Raw genomic sequence first — 19,066 nt, forward strand, 5'->3', positions numbered from 1 at the left:
ATATTAGGAATCAAAAAATAATTATAGATACCATGTCAATTACATAAGATATCACTCAGTTGGCCTTACATGTTTATGAAGTGTAGAATTTTAAAGATGGAGACAACCGTATCTTTTCCATTCTTTCTGATATAACAGAGACTCAGAAAGGCTCAAAAGTTATGGGGAAAGGTTTGAGAGAATTCAAAGAGTGACAGAGGGAAGCAAGCTTGAAGTGAATGCATCAAATATCTTGCAATTGGTTTATGAATAGCACACATAACACAATTGTTTGCCAAGTTTTAATCAAGTACATTTAAGAAGTGAGACACTGGTCTCTCTGATTACAGTAACATCATCCACTTAATATTTAACACAAATTCTGATATGAATAAAAATGTGTTAACAAATAGAAGATAAAATAGAGTTGAATTGGATTAACAATGCAAAATTCAAATTCAGTGCACTTATTTTCATTACATAAATGCAGAATACCAAATTTTAAATACAAGTGGGATATATCACTGTCCCTTCCTGACACTTTGTTCGAAGAGGAGGTGATGATTCTGCTAGGAAATATCCATACTTACATTGGAATTCAATAACATCATCTGTTCTGGAATACAGTTTTTTCTCATGTGACCACTTTAACTTTATGTTATGCTCATTCATCTTTTCCTCTGATATTACACATCCCTCTGTAAATAGAAAAAAATGAACTTAAAACATTAATAAATGCAAATATCCCTTTCCATAGATGTCTAGGTTTTCAATAAAATCTTACATACTGTCTCAGGAATTCTTTCCAAAAATTTTACCAAGCCATCTCTATAAAAAATTTTAGCATAGATTCTTTTAAATGTTAAAATACAACATGGAAAAATAAAGTATTAGGCTTAATGAGTGATAATTTGATGTTATGACCAAGGATTCAAAATGTGAATTATCACATTAAGTGTCTTGAATTCAGAAATCTTCCATTAGCACTGCATTTGAATAATAATTTCTCAATCTTCGGTTCCAAACATATTAACATTTCATAGTCAAGCACTCAGCAGTTTGCTTGTGTGTTATTCCATGAAATTTCAAACATAAACAGTCAAAGTTTATTCATATTACTCTTGTATTCTTGGATATCTGGAAGAGTGAGGCACTTACCTAAGCATTTTGGTGGTTCTGACCACTCTCCATTTCTACATGTCACATGTGTGTCACCCCGAAGTACATAAAAGGCCTGGCATTTATACTCCACTGACATTCCTGGAGCATATTCTACTTGTGGAAATATGGTTAAATCTCCATTTTTAATAGGTGGAGGGGGCCCGCATTTTCCTTTAGAATCTAAAAAATATTATTTTTTGAGAACAAATCAACTTACAGATTAAATAGAAGCAAAGAAAAACAGCACAATAAAGATCAAGATGTGTACTAATTTCTAACAATAGACATATTTCACTTTATAAATTCTTATCAAATGCAGTGAGTCACACCATTTCATGGCTCTTTATTTCACCTCACAATAAAGCACACTCAAATTATTAATAAATATGTTTGTTTTATAATATTCCAATATAATAATGTTATTTTCTGTGAATTGATGTTTAACTATAGGATAGCTAAGATAAACAAGTAAAGCTCTTGAAGTCCTTTGAGTCCCTAGGTATTTGTTTGATTTTCACTTAGATTACAAAAGAAATGGCAACTCTTTGGAAAATTGCAAAGAATATCCTGTGTATACAATAAAAGGGAACTTCTGGTGCCGTCTTCTGAAAGCAATATGTTAGAAACATCTTTGCTTACTTTTCTGCCAAGTACAACTAAAAACCCTGAATATGATATTTAGAATGACACTATAAAGACTTGGTAGGGGTAGAGAAGTAGACATGGCTAATAATTTGAGACTCAAGGAGTGATAAGCAGTGGGCTACTTGAGTTTTATTTTTCCTCTTGTATATCATAGAATAAGCATTGGAGAAAATTGCATCTCAGAAATGATATCAGGGTCAAACAAAGAAGTCCCCCAAAGGGCCTGCAATTTCAAGCCTGAGGCCTGGAAAAGGACCCATACTGCCACCTTTTCAACAACACTAGAACTTTCTAGAAAAAATTATAGAAGTAACTGAAGATCTCCCAACCTTCAATCAGCAGAGAACAAGCAAGGATCATAAATGTCCGACACCCTGAGATAGCAAGGCATCTATTCTTTTTCCCATGGCATAAGTGAAGCCAAGTGGTGAGCCTGGTCTTGCACCCTGCATGCTAGTAATGGAGACTACTGAAATAGATAAAAGTAAAATCCAAAGTTTCAAGCCATAATAGCCAAAATTTCTAGGATACAGTGGAACATCACTCTACCTACTAAGAATGGGAAAACCTCAAAAGAGAAAAGACATTCAATAGACACCAGTATTAAGATGCCCAGGAGTGTGGAATTATTTAACAATTATTTTTTGAAACCATAATGGAAATTATAAAACTGATGATCTAATCTCAGAATTTTTTTTTAAATAATTCAATGAGTTTAACAGTCAATTGAATATGGCAGAAGAAGGAATCCATGAAATTGAGGTTAGAACAATGGGAATTACCCAGGAGGAAAATACAGTGAAATCAAAGAACATATGAATAGATCTTCAGGAATCACAAAAAAATAATAAAACATTAAAATCCTAAAATATTTGGTGTTAGGAAAACTAGACAGTCCATACCCAAAAGAATGAAAGAGGACCCATATCTCACACCTTATACAAAAATAAACTCAAAATGCCCCAAAAACCTAAAATAAGAACCAGTACCAGAGTTCTGGCAAGATGGCAGAATAGATTAGGTCAAGTTTACCCCTGCTCCAAGGAGTAGCTAGAGAAGGGGTGGAAAGGGAACCGAGACAATAATTCCAGGGTGTAAGTGACCTGGGAGGGTCTTCTACACCCCATAGGAAGATCTTGGTTGCAAAACCTAAAGAAGTCAGATGCAGAGAGCCAGACACTATACAACTAGTGCAAACAGCCTAACATGCCCATTTCTAAATGGAAGTCTGGAGACCACAGGAGTGCACAAATAAGAAGAGGACTAGGAAGCAAGCCAAGCTGCATTCCTTGAATGTGTTACACTCACATGCGCCACCCCCACCAGGCAACAAGTGACTCCTCTCACACCTGAACCCCATTACACCCCGATTCTTATGCTATGACCACCCACACCCCGGCACCACACCTAGCAGGTGCTCAGCTGTGCATCTGTGCTACATAGGCCCTGCCCTGCATGCTTGCACACCTGATCCAATCTCCTCCACACCTGCTTAACCATGCCAGTACCTGCCCACCTGAAATCAACGCCCCCCGACCCACATCCCACAACCTCTGTGTCCTGTGACCCATCTTTATACACTCTGATATCCACATCTGGGTCCCCCTGTACCCCTCCCCCTGTGCAAGGACACATCCATGCCCTGTCGCCCTCTGCCCCAACATCTGTCATCTATCCCACACCCTGATATCCACAACCCTCATGCTTCATGTGCCCACCCACATCCTGCCTGCACACCAGCCCCTGTGCATCCACACAGCCCCTCCATCCACCTCCCACCATGCCCTACTTCTATGTCCTGCATGCCACACCCTGCTCCTGTGCTCCAAGGTGTGCTTGAGTTTCACCCCATCCCCAAAGCCCTGCACCACACCTCCACAACCCCACACTGCATATTCCATGCTCACAGGCACCAGCGTAATGTCCCCAACCTGTGCCTAAACCTGTGCTGCAACCCATCACTGCACTGCTATGCCCCTCCCAGGACCCCACATCCTGCTGCACATCCATCCTGCAAATACACAGCTTTAGACTATTGAAAGAAATCAACTTCCAAAGTAACACTATTGAATCATTTATATGCCTTGAAGACAAAAGAAGATCGCTCAGCATATCAAGATGCAGACAGAGAGAGCCAAGCCTAATGACCAAATTAAAACACTGGAGGAGATACATATTTTGGAACAATTAATCAAAGATGTTTATATAACACTTCTAAATAAAATAAATGGAATGGCTAATGACATAAAGGGGATCAAGAAGACACTAGAAGAACATAAAGAGGAATTTGAAAGAATTAATGGTAAAATAACAGATATCATAGACATTAAAGATGTTGTAGACCAAATTACAAATATAATAAAAGAAACACAATGGCAGATTTGAAAAGACAGAAGATAGAATAAGTGAACTAGAGGACAGGACAACTGATTTCAAATACACAAAACAGCAAATGGCAAAAAATATGGATAAATCTGAACTAGATCTCAGGGAAATGATCGACAAAACAAAGCACGCCAATATAAGAATCATTGGTGTTCCAGAAGAAAAAGACAAGAGTAAAGGACCAGGAAGATTAGCTGAGTAAATAATGGGGGAAAACTTCTCAACTCTTATAAAGGACATAAATATGCAAATCAAAGAAGCCCAATGAACTCCAAATAGAATAAATCCAATAGGCCTTTGCCAAGACACGTATTAATCAGTCTGCCAAATGATGAAGAGAAGCAGGAAGTCCTGAAAGCAGCAAGAGGAAAACAATATACACCATACAAAGGAAACCACATAAGACTGTGTTCAGACTACTCAACTGGCAGAGGTTTGATAAATTTAAGATCCTGAAAGAGAAACATTCCAGCCAAGAATTCTGTAACTGACCAAATTGTCCTTCAAAATTGAAGAAGATATTAATATTTTCACAAACAAACAAATCCTGAAAGATTTTGTCAGCAGGCAATTGGCCCTACAAGAAATACTAAAGGAATGTATGACAGCTGAATAAAAGAGACAGGAGAGGGAGGTCTGGAAAAGGGCACAGAATTGAAGAGTACCCATAAAAGTAATGTAAAGGATATAAAGACAAAGATGGAAGGGCAGTACAATGGTGGCTCAGTGACAGAGTTCTCACCTGCCATGCCAGGACCTGGGCTTCCTGGAGCCTACCCATGCCAAAAAATAAAAGAACAAAATGTAATTCACATATATGCTGCTTATAAGAGACTCATCTTAGACACAAGGATACAAATAGATTGAAAGTGAAAGGATGGAAAATGGTGTTCCATGCAAGTTGTAACCAAAAGAAAACAGGGATAACTATACTAATACGAGACAAAAAAGACTTTAAATGTAAAGGCATCACAAAATACAAAGGAAAACACTGTATATTAATTAAAGGGATGACTAAACAATAAGAAATAGTAATCATAAATGCTTATGCTCCCAATTAAGGTATGCCAAAATACATGAAACAGACATTGGCGAAACTGAAGGAAATAATAGACGTTTCAACAATAATAGTAGGAGACTTCAAAACACCTCTCTCCTGTATAGATAGAACAACCAGACAGAGGATCAACAAGGAAATAGAGACATTAAATAACTTGATAACTGAATTAGACCTAACACATATGTAGGTTATTACACTCCAAAACAGCAGGATATATATTCGTCTCAAGTGCTCATGGAACATTCTCTGGGATAGACCTTATGCTAGGGCACAAAACAGGTCTTTATAAATTTAGAAGCATTGAAGTTATTCAAAGCACTTTCTCTGATCACAATGGAATGAGGCTAGATGACAATAACCAACAAAGAATAAGAACTTTCACAAATATATGGAGATTAAGAAACACATTCTTAAACAACCAGTGGGTCAAAGATGAAATTGCTAGAGAAATCGGTAGCTATCTGGAGACAAATGAAAATAAAAATACAGCATATCAGAAATTAGAGGATGCAGAAAAGGCTATGCTGAGAGGGAAATTTATTGCCCTAAATGCTTATGTTACAAAGCAAGAAAAAGCAAAAATTAAGGACTTAACAGCACACCTGGAGGAACTTGAGAAAGAACCGCAACCCCAAAACAAATAGAAAAAAGAGAAACAACAATGATTAAAGCAGAGTTAAATGAATGAAATGAAAAAATAACAATAGAAAGAATCAATAAAACTAAAAGTTGGTTCTGTGAGAGAATCAATAAAATCAATGAATCATTAGAAAATCTGACAAATTAAAAGGGAGAGAGGATTCAAATTATCAAAATCAGAAATGGCAGATGGGGAGTCATTACCACAGTCCCTGAAGAAATAAAAGCAACCATAAGAGGATAGTATAAACAACTATGCACCATCAAACTAAACAACTTAGATGAAATGAATACATTCCTGAAAACACACAAACAAGCTACACTGACTCGGGGAAAAAAGAGAAGAACTCAACAAATCCATTACAAATAAAAAGATTCAAGCAGTCATCAAAAATCTTCCTCCAGAGAAAAGCCCAAGGCCAGAGGGCTTTAAAGGGAATTTTATCAAACATTCCAAAAGGAACTAACACCAATACTACTCAAACTTTTTGAAAAAATTGAAGAAAAAGAATACTACCTAACTTATTTTATGAAGCTAACATCACTTTAATATCAAACCCAGGTAAAGATGCTATAAGAAGGAAAGCTACGGGCCAATCATATGATTGATGCTGAAAAAGTATTTGAAAAACTCAATATCCTTTTCTGATAAAAGTTCTTCAAAAGTTAAGAATCAAAGTTAACTTCATCAATATGGTAAAGGGAATATATGAAAAACTCATAGCCAGCATTGTATTCAATCTAGAGAGACTAAAAGCTTTCTCCCTAAGATCTGGAACGTGACAAGGATGCCCTCTGTCACCACTATCATTCAACTTTGTACTAGAAGTTCTAGGTAGAGCAATCAGTCAGAACAAAGACATAAAATGCATCCAAATTAACAAGGAAGAAATAAAACTTTCATAGTTTGAGGATAATGTGACACAATACTTGGAAAATCCTAAGAAATCTACAAAGTTACTTGAGGTAATGAACAATTCGGCAACCTCGCTGGATAGCAATGTGCAAAAATTAGTAATGCTTCTATACATAAGCAATGACCTAACTGAGGAATTAGTTAAGGAAAAAATTCCATTCAAAATAGCAACTAAAATAATCAAGTATCTAGGAATGATCTTAACTAGGGACATAAAAGACGTGTACACAGAAAACCACATAACATTGCTAAAAGAAATCAAAGGGGATCTAAATAGGTGGAAAGACATTCCCTGTTCATAAATAGGAAGTTTAAATATAGTTAAGATATCAGTTCTACCCAAATTGATCTTCAGATTCAAGGAAGTTCCAAAGTTCCACAATCTACTTTGAAGCCTTGGAAAGGCAAGTTACTGAATTCAACTGGAAAGGAGACACTCCAAGTAGCTAAAAGCATCCTACAAAAGAACAGAGTGGGAGGATTAGCACTTCCTGATTTTAAAGCATATTATAAAGCCACAGTGGTCAAACCAGCATGGTACTGGCACAAAGACAGAAATATTGACCGATGGTATAAAATTGAGAGTGCAGAAATAGACCACCAAATCTACAGTCAACTGATTTTTGACAAGATCCCCAAATCCACTGAACTGGAACAAAATTATCTTTTCAATAAATAGACATAGGAGAACTGGATATCACTAGCTAAAAGAATGAAAGAGAACACTTACCTTACACCCAATACAAAAATGCAAAAATTAGCTCAAAGTGGATCAACCACACCTATCAGGGTATAGGGGGAAAACTTCTATTGCATACTATGGGCTATGTTTAACTGGAAAACATCAACAGTACTGCAGTAACACCAAAGGTAAGTAATGGAGGGAGGGACAGGAGTTAAGGGGAAGTTTAGATTTTCTATCTGGTGAAGGTATGTTTATTGGTTATCTTTCTCTTGGGACCGATGAACCAGTACCATAAAGCTCCTAGAAAAAAATGTAAGGAAACATCTTCAAGACCTAGGAATGGGAGGTAGCTTCCTAAATTTTATACCCAAAGCACAAACAACAAAAGAAAAAATAGATAATTGGGAACTTCTCAAAATCAAATGCTTATGGCCTCAAAAGACTTTGTCAAAATGATGAAGAGGCAGCCAATTCAATGGAGAAAATATTTGGAACTCACACATCAGACAAAGGTTTGATATCCTGTATACATAAAGAAATCATACAACTCAACAACAAAAGAGCAAACAACCCAATTACAAAATGTACTAAAGACATGAATAGTCATTTTTCTGAAGAGCAAATACACATGGCTCAAAAGCACATGAGGAGATGCTCTTTTTCATTAGCTATAAAAGGGAAATGCAGAGCAAGACTACAATGAGATACCAACTCACACCTATGAGAATAGCTGCTATTAAGTAAACAGGAAATCACAAATGCTGAAGAGGATTTGGAGAAATTGGGACACTTATGCGCTGCTGGTGGGAATATATAATGATATAGCCACTATTGAAGACAGTTTGGCATTTCCTTAGGAAACTAAATATCGAGTTGCCCTATGACCTGGCAATGGCACTACTCAGTATATACCTAGAGGAGCTGAAAACAGTGACACAAACAGACATTTGTACACCAATATTCATAGCAGCATTATTCACAAATGCCAAAAGATGGAAACAATCCAAATGCCCATCAACAAATGAGTGGATTAACAAAATGTGGCATATACACACAATGGAATGTTATGCAGCAGTTAAACTAAATGATGTAGTAAAGCACATGACAAGACAAATGATAAGGCAGACATAAAATGACAGGTACTGCATGGTTCCACTTTTATGACCACGGTAAAGATAAAATGAGAAGCCTACGAAACAGAATATGGGGAACTTAGAGATACATAGAAACTAGATATGGGTGAACATTCAGCTAATGAGGTTGAATGCAAATGTAAGGGAATACATAGAAGGGAAGGCAGTTCACTAGGGGGTCTGTAAGTAATATTACCATATAGAAGGTGAACATGATTGAAATGGGTTGCAAAGATCCATTTGTCCTACTGGTTAACACTGCAAATATAAATAAGTTCTTGCATGAACTACTTCAAAGGCATGATTGTTGTACAAAGAGGGTATATGTACAGGGCATAGGGGGAAAACTGCTATTTCATGCTATGGGCTATGTTTAACTGGAAAACATCAACAGTACCACAGCAACACCAAAGGTAAATAATTGGGGGAGGGACAAAAGTTAAGGGGAAGTTTAGACTTTCTATCTGGTGAAGGTCTGTTTATTGGTTATCTTTCTTTTGGGGCTGATTAAATTAACTAAAATTGAGTATTGATGGCTGTTGACTTTGGAGATTATATATGATGCCTAATGAATGGAGGTGGCTGAAGAATGCACTAATTGAGAAGTATTTAGATATACCTGGTATTTAGAGATAAAAACAAAGCTGATCAGGTCAGGATTAAGGTAATTCAGAACATAGGGGTAAGGAAGACATTGTGTCTATTATAGAACCTCACCTAGTCTTTGAGATCAAAAGTAGAAAGATTTATTTTGTCAAGAACCTAAATTTTCTGAAACAGATAATCTAACGCTACCTGTCTGGATGGCTTGTTTAAATAATTGAAACACAGGGAGCTCAGAATAAGAATGAGGATCTTTAATCCTGTATAGCTTAATGCAATGCCTGGATTAATTCCTGAATATATTAAGCAGATAATCAAAAAGTCCCTTTAGGAGGGAAGAAAAAATATGAAACTATTAAACTTTACCCCCAGGAAAACCCCTGATTTTGTGTCAAACATTAGGGACACCCAAATCAATAGCCCAATTCCTTGAGGCTCGCTGTTGTGAAGCTTATGTATGTAGCACAGAACCTTAGCTTACCATAGATATACTGAAGAGTTATTTCTGGAGGACCTCTTTTGTTGCTCAGATGTGGTCTAACACTCTCTAAACCCAACTCTGCAAGTGAAATCATTGCCCTCCCGATAAGTCAGACATGACATCCAGGGATGAAAGCCTCCCTGGTAGTGTGAGAGATGATTCCCAGTGATGAGTCTGACTCTGGCACTGTGGGATCAACAATACCATCTTGGCCAAAAGGGGGAAAGAAGTGCAATAAAAAAAGGTAATGGTGGCTGAGAGTACAAATAGAGTTGAGAGGCTATTCTGGAGGTCACTCTTAAGCATACTTCATTTAGACATTGCTATCTATCATAACTTGCCAACCCCCAACAAAAATCATTCCAGCCAATTGTAAAGGACATCTAGGCCATATATAAGATTCTACAAAAGTTTCATGCACTAGGGTAACTTTCCAGAAACCTACAACCTCAAGATGGGCTCCTGGAACAAATAAATCCTGAAACATGAAGGTCCAGCCTCTCCAGATCATCAGTTAGTTCTGTCTCCCTCTCCTATATTATTGACAGCCCCTTCAAGCATGAGAAAGCTAGGTTGGCCATAGCTCAAATACCCCCAACGAAAGGGAGAAAGATCAAAGTTGAGGCTGGAGTTATACAGAGAAATTAGGATTTAACAAATAAGTAAGATGGCTGAATCATTATATTTATATTTCTTTTTAGTCTCCAGTTTCTTAGAGCAGCTAGAAATAAAAACCTAAAATTGTGGAATTGTAACCCATACCAAACTCTGAAACCTACTCTATAACTAATGGTTGTGCTGTGCTTTGAAATTTATTGCTTTTTTTATTTGTTATTTTACACACACAAAAAAATTGATTGTGATGATAAAAATAAATATTCCTCCTAGCCTCCAATATTCTGGAGGAGTTAGAAGGAATAGTTTGTGATGATGGTATGTTAGCCCATGATAAACTCTGGGCTGCTCAAATAGTTGAGAGTGCTTTGAAAATTATTGCTTTTTTCTTTCTTTCCTTTGTATACACATGATATTATACAATTTAAAAAGTTTTTTTTAAAAAAGAACAAGTACCAACAATTCCTTAAAGAAAACATAGGAAATATCTGTAAGATAGACAGCAGTTTCTTAAACTTTACACTAAAGCACAAGCAACGAAAGAAAATATAGACAAATTGATAAATTGGACCTCATCAAAATTGAATACTTCTGTGCTTCAAAGGACTTTGTGAAAAGGGTGAAAAGGCAGCTGATTCACTGGAAGAAAATATTTGGAAATCATATATCTGCCAAGAGTTCAATATCCAGAATATACAAAGTAATCCAACAACTCAACAATTAAAACTCAAACTACCCTATTAAAATATGGGCAAAAGACATGAATAGAGAGTTTCTTAGGAGGAAATACAAATGGTTACATAGTACTTAAAAAGATACTCAGTTTCAATAGGTATTAAGGAAATTCAAATCAAAATCAAATGAGAAATCATCTCCCACCTATAAAAATGACTGCTATTGAAAAAACAGGAAACGTCAAGTGTTGGCGAGGCTGTGTAGAAATAGGAACATGTAGGCACTGCTGGTAGGAATGTAAAATGGTAGAGCACCTCTGGAGGACGGTTTGGAGTTCCTCAGGAAGCCTATACTATGACTTGGTAAATACCCAGAGGATCTGAAAGCAGGGTCTGGAACTGACATTGCACACCAGTGTTCATAGTGACATTATTCACTACTGTCAAATGATGGAAACAACCCAAATGTCCAATATCTGAAGGGTGGATAAATCAAATGTCGTGTATACATTTGGAATATTACTAAGCTATAAGGAAGAATGAAGTCCTGAAGCACAGGACATGGATGAACCTTGAGGACATTAAATCAGACATGAAGGACAAATATTGTATGATCTCACTAATGTGAAATAATTATACTATGTAAACTTATAGATGTAAAATTTAGAACACAGGATGCTAGAATATAGAATGAGACCAGAAAGATAAGGAGTTGTTGCTTAATGTGCACAGATTTTTAACTAGGTCGAACTTAAATATTTGGAAATGGATAGAGGTGATGGCAGCACATTATGGTGAATATAATTCACAGTCCTGAATTTTGGGTGCGTGTGGTACAAGGGGGAATTTAGATTCATACATGTCATCAGAATGAAATCTGGAGGTTGAAAAATGAGAGTGTATAGCACAGCGAATCTTGGGGTGGCAATGACTATGATTGATAGTACAAATATAAAAAGTTCTTTCATGAAATGGAAGAAATGTATGCCACTATTACAAGGAGACAATAATAGAAGTGTATATGGGGAAAATGTACCTATTGCAAACTATGGATTATAATAGTTAATAGTACTATCGTAATATTCTTTCTTCAATAGTTAAAAATGTACCACACCAATACTAAGGGTCAATAATAGAGGGAAATAAGGGATATGGAATAGTTGAGGTTTTCTTTTTATTTCTTTTTCTGGATTAATGAAAATGTTCTAAAATTGATCATGGTGATGAAAGCACAACTATGTGATGACACTGTGAGTCAACAATTATATACTTCAGAAGGATTGTAGGGTGAGTGAATGTATCTCAATACCACAATATCTTTTTTTTTTTAAACTGACGACTGAAAATTTCCCAAATTGGGCCCAAGGTATAAATCTACATAATCAAGAAACTGAATGGACTCCAAACAGAATTCCATATAAATTCATGCTGTGACACATCATAACCAAACTGCTAAAAAGTAAAGAAAAGAAAAAATCTTGAAAGCACCTGGAATGAAATTATGCAATAGGGGATTAAATATTCAAATGATACTCTGTTTCACATCTGACCATGGACATCAGAAGGAAGTGGTACAATGCTTTCCAAGTGCTGCAATAAAATAACTTTCAACACAAAATACAAATCAAGCAAAACTAATCTTTAGGAATAGCAGCAGCTAAAGATATCCTAAGACATAGAAATCCAAGAGAATTTTCCTCCTACAGCTCTACATTTAAAGAAGGGCTAAAGTAATTTCTGCCAATACTAAGGAAAAGATAACAGAAAAATGACAGAGATTTCAGGAAAGAAAAATGAAAAATAAAATTCATAAGAATAGGCATAAATATAATATCTGTCTTATCGTGAGTTTTGTAAGTGATGCTTGAAATCATATTACCTGACACATCAGTGTATGTAGATGAAATTTGTAATTTTCCATTTTTTAATAATAGCTATCCCAGTGGGTGTTAAATGCTATCATTCTGGTTTTGATTTGTATTTTCCTAACAGGTAATGATGAAGAGCATCTTTTTTTATGCTGCTTTCTAGCCATTTGTATATCTTCTTGGAGAGATGTGTCTATTTAAGCCTTTGCCCATATTTTAAATTGGGTGGTCTTTTTGCTTTTTAGTTAAGTTGAAGGACTTTTTATATATTTTAGATCTTAAACTTTTATAGATATGTGTTCTCCAAGTATTTCCTCCCATTGTATAGGTTGCTGCTTTACTTTCACGAAAATGTTTTCTTCTAAGAGTTTAATGGTTTTGGCTTTTATATTTAGACCTTTGATCCATTTTCAGTTGATTTTAGTATGAGGTGTGATGTAGCAGCCTTGTTTTTTTCTTTTTTTGCAAATAGGGATCCAGTTTTCCCAGCAGCCTTTGTTAAGGAGTCTGTTATTTCCCAATTGAGTGGTCTTTGCCCCCTTGGCAAGAATCTGTTGGTCATAAAGTTGAGGGCTGATTTCTCAACTCTCAATTCGATTCCGTTTTTCTGTATGACTGCTCATGTGCCAGCATCATGTTGTTTTGATTACTTTGGCCTTGCAATAAGTTTTTTTTTTTTTTGAGAAATGTGCATACTCCAACTTTATTCTTCTTTGTGAAGATGGCTTTAGGTACTCCGGGCCTCTTACCCTCCATATAAATTTGATAATTGACTTTTCCATTTCTGCAAAGAAGTTGTTAGGATTTTGATTGAGGTTGCATTGAATCTATAAGTTGCTTTGGGTAGGAATGACATCTTAATATTTAGTCTTTTAATCCATGGTCAAGGACTGTTCATCCATTCATTCCTATCTTCTTTGATTTCTTTAGCAGCATTTTGTAGTTTTCTGTGAACAAATTCTACATTTTTGGTTAGATTTATTCCTCGATATTTGATTCTTTTAGTTGCTATTATGAATGGAATATTTTTTCTGATTTCTTCTGATTGTTCATTCTTTGTGAATATAATCACTACTTATTTTGGGGTGTTAATCTTGTACCCCACCACTTATCTTAATTCATTTATTTACCATTTTTTTCATGAATTTTTCAGGATTTTCTGTATATAGGACCATGTCATCTACAAATAAGGAAAATTTTCTTCTTCCTTTCCAATTTTGATGACTTATCTTTCTCTTACCCACTTGCTTGGTCAAGAACTTTCAATACAATGTTGAATAATAAAAGCAACAGTGGATATCCTTGTCTTGTTCCTGATTTTAGAGAAAAATTTTTCTGTCTTTCACCATTAAGTAGGATGTTAGCCATGGTCTTTTCACATATGTCCTTTATCAAATTGAGGAAGTTTCCTTCTATTCCTAGATCATGTGTCTTTTTCCCTTGCATTTTGCTAATGTGGTATATTACACTAATTAATTTTCTTTTGTTGAACCAACATTGCATATCAGGGATAAATCCCACTTGATCATAGTGTGTAATTCTTTTAATACATTTTTGGATTTGGATTGCTACAATTTGGTTGATTATTTTTGCATCTATAGTTAAAAGAGATATTGGTCTGTAAGTTTTTTTTCCTTATATTATTTTTGTCAGGCTTTGATGTGAGGGTAATGTTGGCAGCATAGCAGAATTAGAGAGTGTTCCCTTCTCTTCAGTTCTTTTGAAGAGTTTGAACAGCACTGGTATTAATTCTTCTTGAAATAGTTGGTAAAATTCCCCTGAGAAGCCATCTGGCCCTGGGCTTTTCTTTGTTGTGAAGGTTTTGATTACTTAGTCAATCTTTTTACTAGTCTTTGTGTTCTCGAGATCTTCCATTTCTTCCTAAGTTTATGTAAACAATTTGAGTCTTTCTAAGAATTTGTCCATTTCATTTAGGTTTTCTAATTTATTGGCATATTGTTGTTCACAGTATCCTTTTATAGTCCTTTTATATCAGTGAGAGAGTATTCCTGTCCACCTTTTCATTTCTGATATTCATTATTTGTATCCTCCCTCTTTCATTCTTCCTCAGTCTAGCTAATGTTTTAAAAATTTTAATGATATTTTAAAGAACCAACTTTTGGTTTGTTGACTTTTTCTTGTTTTATTTTATTTTCATTTCATTGATGAGTGCTGTAGTCTTTGTTATTTCCTTCCTTCTGTCCCTTTGAGTTTAGATTGATCTTTTTTTTTTTGCTAGTTCTCCCAGTTTTGAGATTAGGTTTATGATTTCAAGTCTTTCTTCTTTTTCTAAGGTAAGCATTTAGAGCTCTGAATTTCCTTCTCAGCATTGCCTTTGCTGAATCCCATAAGTTTTGGTATATTGTATTTTCATTTTCATTCTTTTGAAGATTTTTCTTAATTTTGCTTGTGATTTCCTCTTTACCCCTTTGGTTGTTTATAAATATGTTATTTAATTTCCACATATTTGTGATTTTTCCATTTTTCCCTCTGTTGTTGATTTCTAGCTGCATTCTGTTGTGGTTGGAGAATATGCATTGTATTATTTCAATATTTTTAAATTTATTGAGGCCTCTTTTGTGACTTAACATATTGTTTATCCTAGAGAATAATCCATGTGCATTTGAGAAGAATTTGTATTCTATTGTTGGTGGGTAAAATAGTCTATGTATATGCCTGCAAGATCTGGTTGGTTTAAAATTGTCATTCAAGTCTTGTATTTCCTTATCGGTATTCTGGCTAGATGTTTTATCCATTACTGAAAGTGGTGCATTAAATTCTCCTATTGTTAATGTAGAAACATCAATTTCTCCCTTCAAATCAGTCAATATTTGTTTCATATATTTCACAGTTCTGCTGTTAGTTGCATCTATACTTATAACTGCTACCTTTTCTTGTTTTGAATTGTTCCCTTCTTCAATATATATTACCTTTATCCCTCATAACTGCTTTTGACTTAAAGTTTATTTTATATGAAATGAGTATGACTATTGCCTGCTGTTTCTTGGTTCCTTGCACAGCATATTTTTTTCCATCCTTTCATTTCACCCTACACATATCTTTGAATTTAAGTGAGACTTTTGCAGATAGCATTCAGTTGGGTCATGCCTTTTTATCCATTCTCCAATCTTAACTTTTTGACTGGGAACTGTAATCCATTTGCACTTACAGTTAGTACTGATTATGCAGGAGTGTCTTCTGACATTTTACTCTTTTGCCTTTGTATATCTTATATATTTTTGTCCCTCATTTCTTCTGTTAATGCTTATTTTTATATTAATTTGATTTTATGTGTGTTACCATATTGAGTGCCTTCTCTTTTCCATGAGGATTTTTTTCCATCTATTTTCCTTGTGGTTCCCATGGGGTTAACATTTAATATATTTAGTTTGCTAACAACTTAACTTCAATAAGATGCACATACAATTTTCCTATATCCCTCTGTCCTCCCACATTGTTTTATACTTGTTATCACTTATATCTTGGTACATTGTATGTCCATTACTATATACTTATCATTACTTTCTATGAATTGGCATTTTAGCATCTGTAAAAAGTAAGAAGTGGGGTTACACATCAAACAATACACTACAGTAGTACCAGCACTTATAATTACCCAAATGGTACCTTTACTGCAGGTCTTTATTTCTTGTGTTATTTTTGATCACTGTCTGGTGTCCTTTCCTTTCAGGTGAAGATATCCCTTTAGCATTGGTTGGAGGGCAAGTTTAGTGGTGATGAACTCCCCTGGATTTTTTCCCATATATTTACTTTTTAAAGAATTTGTTAATGTTACAAGGTTACTGCATTGCCAAAAACATACCTGAGAATTCATAGAAAGAAATGGTATCAAACTTTTTTTGCTTTTCCATGGATGTTTTACTCTTCCCCTCATTTTTGAAAGACATTTCACTGGATTTAAAAGTCTTTGTGGTCCATCGTTTTCTTTCAGTATTTTAAGTATTTCAAACCACTCCCTTTTTTTGCCACCTGGTTTCTTATGAGAAATCAGCATTCAGTCTAATTGGGATTTCCTTATACATAACACATTGCTTTTCTTTTACAACTTCAAAACTATTTGTCCTTTGCTTTTGATAATGTGATCAATATATGTCAGGGAGTATTTCTCTTCACGTTTCATGTTCTCTGGGTTCCTTGCATGTGCCTTTTCAAGTCTTTTGCTAAGTTTGGGAAGGTCTCTAACATTATTTGAATATTCTTTCTGCCACTTTCTCTCTTTCTTTTCTTCTGGAATTTCCATAATATACAGGAATACTTGATGTTGTTCCAGAGGTCTCTTGGTCTATTTTGTTATAATTTTTTTTCTCTCTGCTCTTCAGCCTGGCTCATCTCATGTGCCCATCTTTCAGTTCACAGATCTATCTTCTACCAGCTCCAATCTGCTCCTGAAATTGTTCTGGGAATTTTTCATTTTAGTGATTGTGATCTTCAATTACAGTAGTTCTGCTTGGCTCTTTCTAAAACTTTCTATCTCTTTACTAAGATTATCGTATTACTCATTCATTGTTGTCCTAATACACTTTAGTTCTTTCTCTGTACTTTTCATCTCCTTGAGCATTTTTAAGATCATTTGTTTAAAGGCTTTGTTCAGTATGTCCACAGTCTGTCTTCTTTGCTTGTGTTTTCTCTATTTTTATCTTCTCCTTGGGTATGGGACATCATTTCTGTTTTTTGTTTATTGGTTTGTTTGTCTTGTACTTTTTTTGCACAACCTACATTTGTATTTTAAAATATTAATTCTGAGATCTGTTCCCTGGTGTTTGTTTCTTGATTTTGTAACCAGCTTCAGGACAATCTGCTCAAGATGAATGCAGTATGCAGGGCTTTTCCTGCTGTTCTCAGTCTGTGTCTTGTCCTGGACTTTTGCTTGTTAGTTGTTTTGTAGTTCCCCTGTTTAAAAGCATTTGATTATCCTCTAGTTTTTCAAGAGACAGATGCCCCTCTCACAGGTATTTGAAGCAGGCAAGACTATGCTTCAGACTTTCTGCCTGTATAGTTTGTTACACTCCTTTCATTTTCTCAAGTTTCTTTTGCCTGAAGGGCAAATCCTTATTGGAGGGTCACATGGGAGAGAATTTTCCCCAGCAGAAGCAGAACTAGTGTCCCACAAGGGAGGACCAAGAGCTTCTTGCACTGCTCCACAAAGCTGAGCTCTACTGTTCTGTCCAGCAAATGCAGCCATCCAATTAACAGTACCCTGAAGCCCTGAATAAGCTTAGCATCCTTAAATTTCCGCAGCTGTTATCCCTAACTGGGATAAGCCCCGCTGTCCTAGTCCAGGCAGGTTTAAGAAATGACTGCTGCTGCCTTTGTCCTGGGCAGGTAGAAAAATTGGCTACTGTTAGAACGAGGTCCTCAGTCATCCTACGTTGCTTTTATAGTCAAATGATTCATGGAATACCAATCATTGTCATCCATAGTTATTTCCCTAAAAAGCAAAGAAGTTATTCTCTTACTTGGTTATGCTGCTTTTCTAAGATGTGAGTCTTGCTGACAGTGGTTATCATGCTCACAAAATGAAGAGGGCTTGTCCGAAGGGTGGAGAGAAAAATGGACATTTATAACATACTTGGAGCTCCTGGATCTAACTGAGACTTATACCAGTTTTACCGCTGGTCTTTTTTAGGTGTGGAGTCAATTGCATATTTCATTTAGCAAAAGTTAGAAAAACTCATTTGGTACTAAAGCTTCCTAAATACTACATTACTTATGTGGGCTCTGTATAAAGTGTGGTATCTCAAGCTGTTAAAATACACACTTTTTAAAATTGGTATAAATATGCCTGGGAACACAATTTATTGCTTGAAAACACAAAAATAAAACATAAAATACTAATGAAATTAAGTGAAACAGAACTGTTATCTTCTCAAAATATGCTAAGAATGTAAAACCAAGCAAGTAATAAAAGTCTGTGTTTTATATATGCTTTTGTAATGATTTTAAAATGAAGCCTGGACTGTTTGGAATTATTAAATTTCTGAGCCAATGAAATTTAGCTATAAAATTAATGTAACCTATTCTTTTGCCAATAAATATTCTTGACCCAAACATAGGACTTTCATATTTTTCCAGGTGTCTTAAAACTGAACCAAGAGTCATTACATTAAACCATTTAAATTGAATATTGAAATTGTAGTACTTAATATATATCATAAGTTAATATAATCATAAATTTCCTTATTGTTATCCTCCAACTTCATT

The 19,066-nt window shown here is 35.3% G+C and overlaps 1 protein-coding gene across 1 annotated transcript in view; it reads right to left on the reverse strand.

Moving 5' to 3' along the window:
* Positions 1 to 267: 267 nt before the first annotated feature.
* Positions 268 to 19,066, reverse strand: part of LOC143680806 (complement factor H-related protein 2-like) — a 28,489-nt gene continuing 9,690 nt past the window's right edge. Inside the window, exons 4-5 of the mRNA XM_077157308.1 lie at positions 1,138 to 1,320; positions 268 to 677 (exon numbers count right to left, since the gene is read on the reverse strand). Of these exons, the coding sequence (XP_077013423.1) occupies positions 481 to 677; positions 1,138 to 1,320 (380 nt within the window). The 3' untranslated portion in view covers positions 268 to 480. The remainder of the gene's footprint in view (positions 678 to 1,137; positions 1,321 to 19,066) is intronic.

Source organism: Tamandua tetradactyla, chromosome 4 (genome assembly GCF_023851605.1).
Source record: "Tamandua tetradactyla isolate mTamTet1 chromosome 4, mTamTet1.pri, whole genome shotgun sequence".
In the NCBI taxonomy this organism is placed as follows: domain Eukaryota; kingdom Metazoa; phylum Chordata; class Mammalia; order Pilosa; family Myrmecophagidae; genus Tamandua; species Tamandua tetradactyla.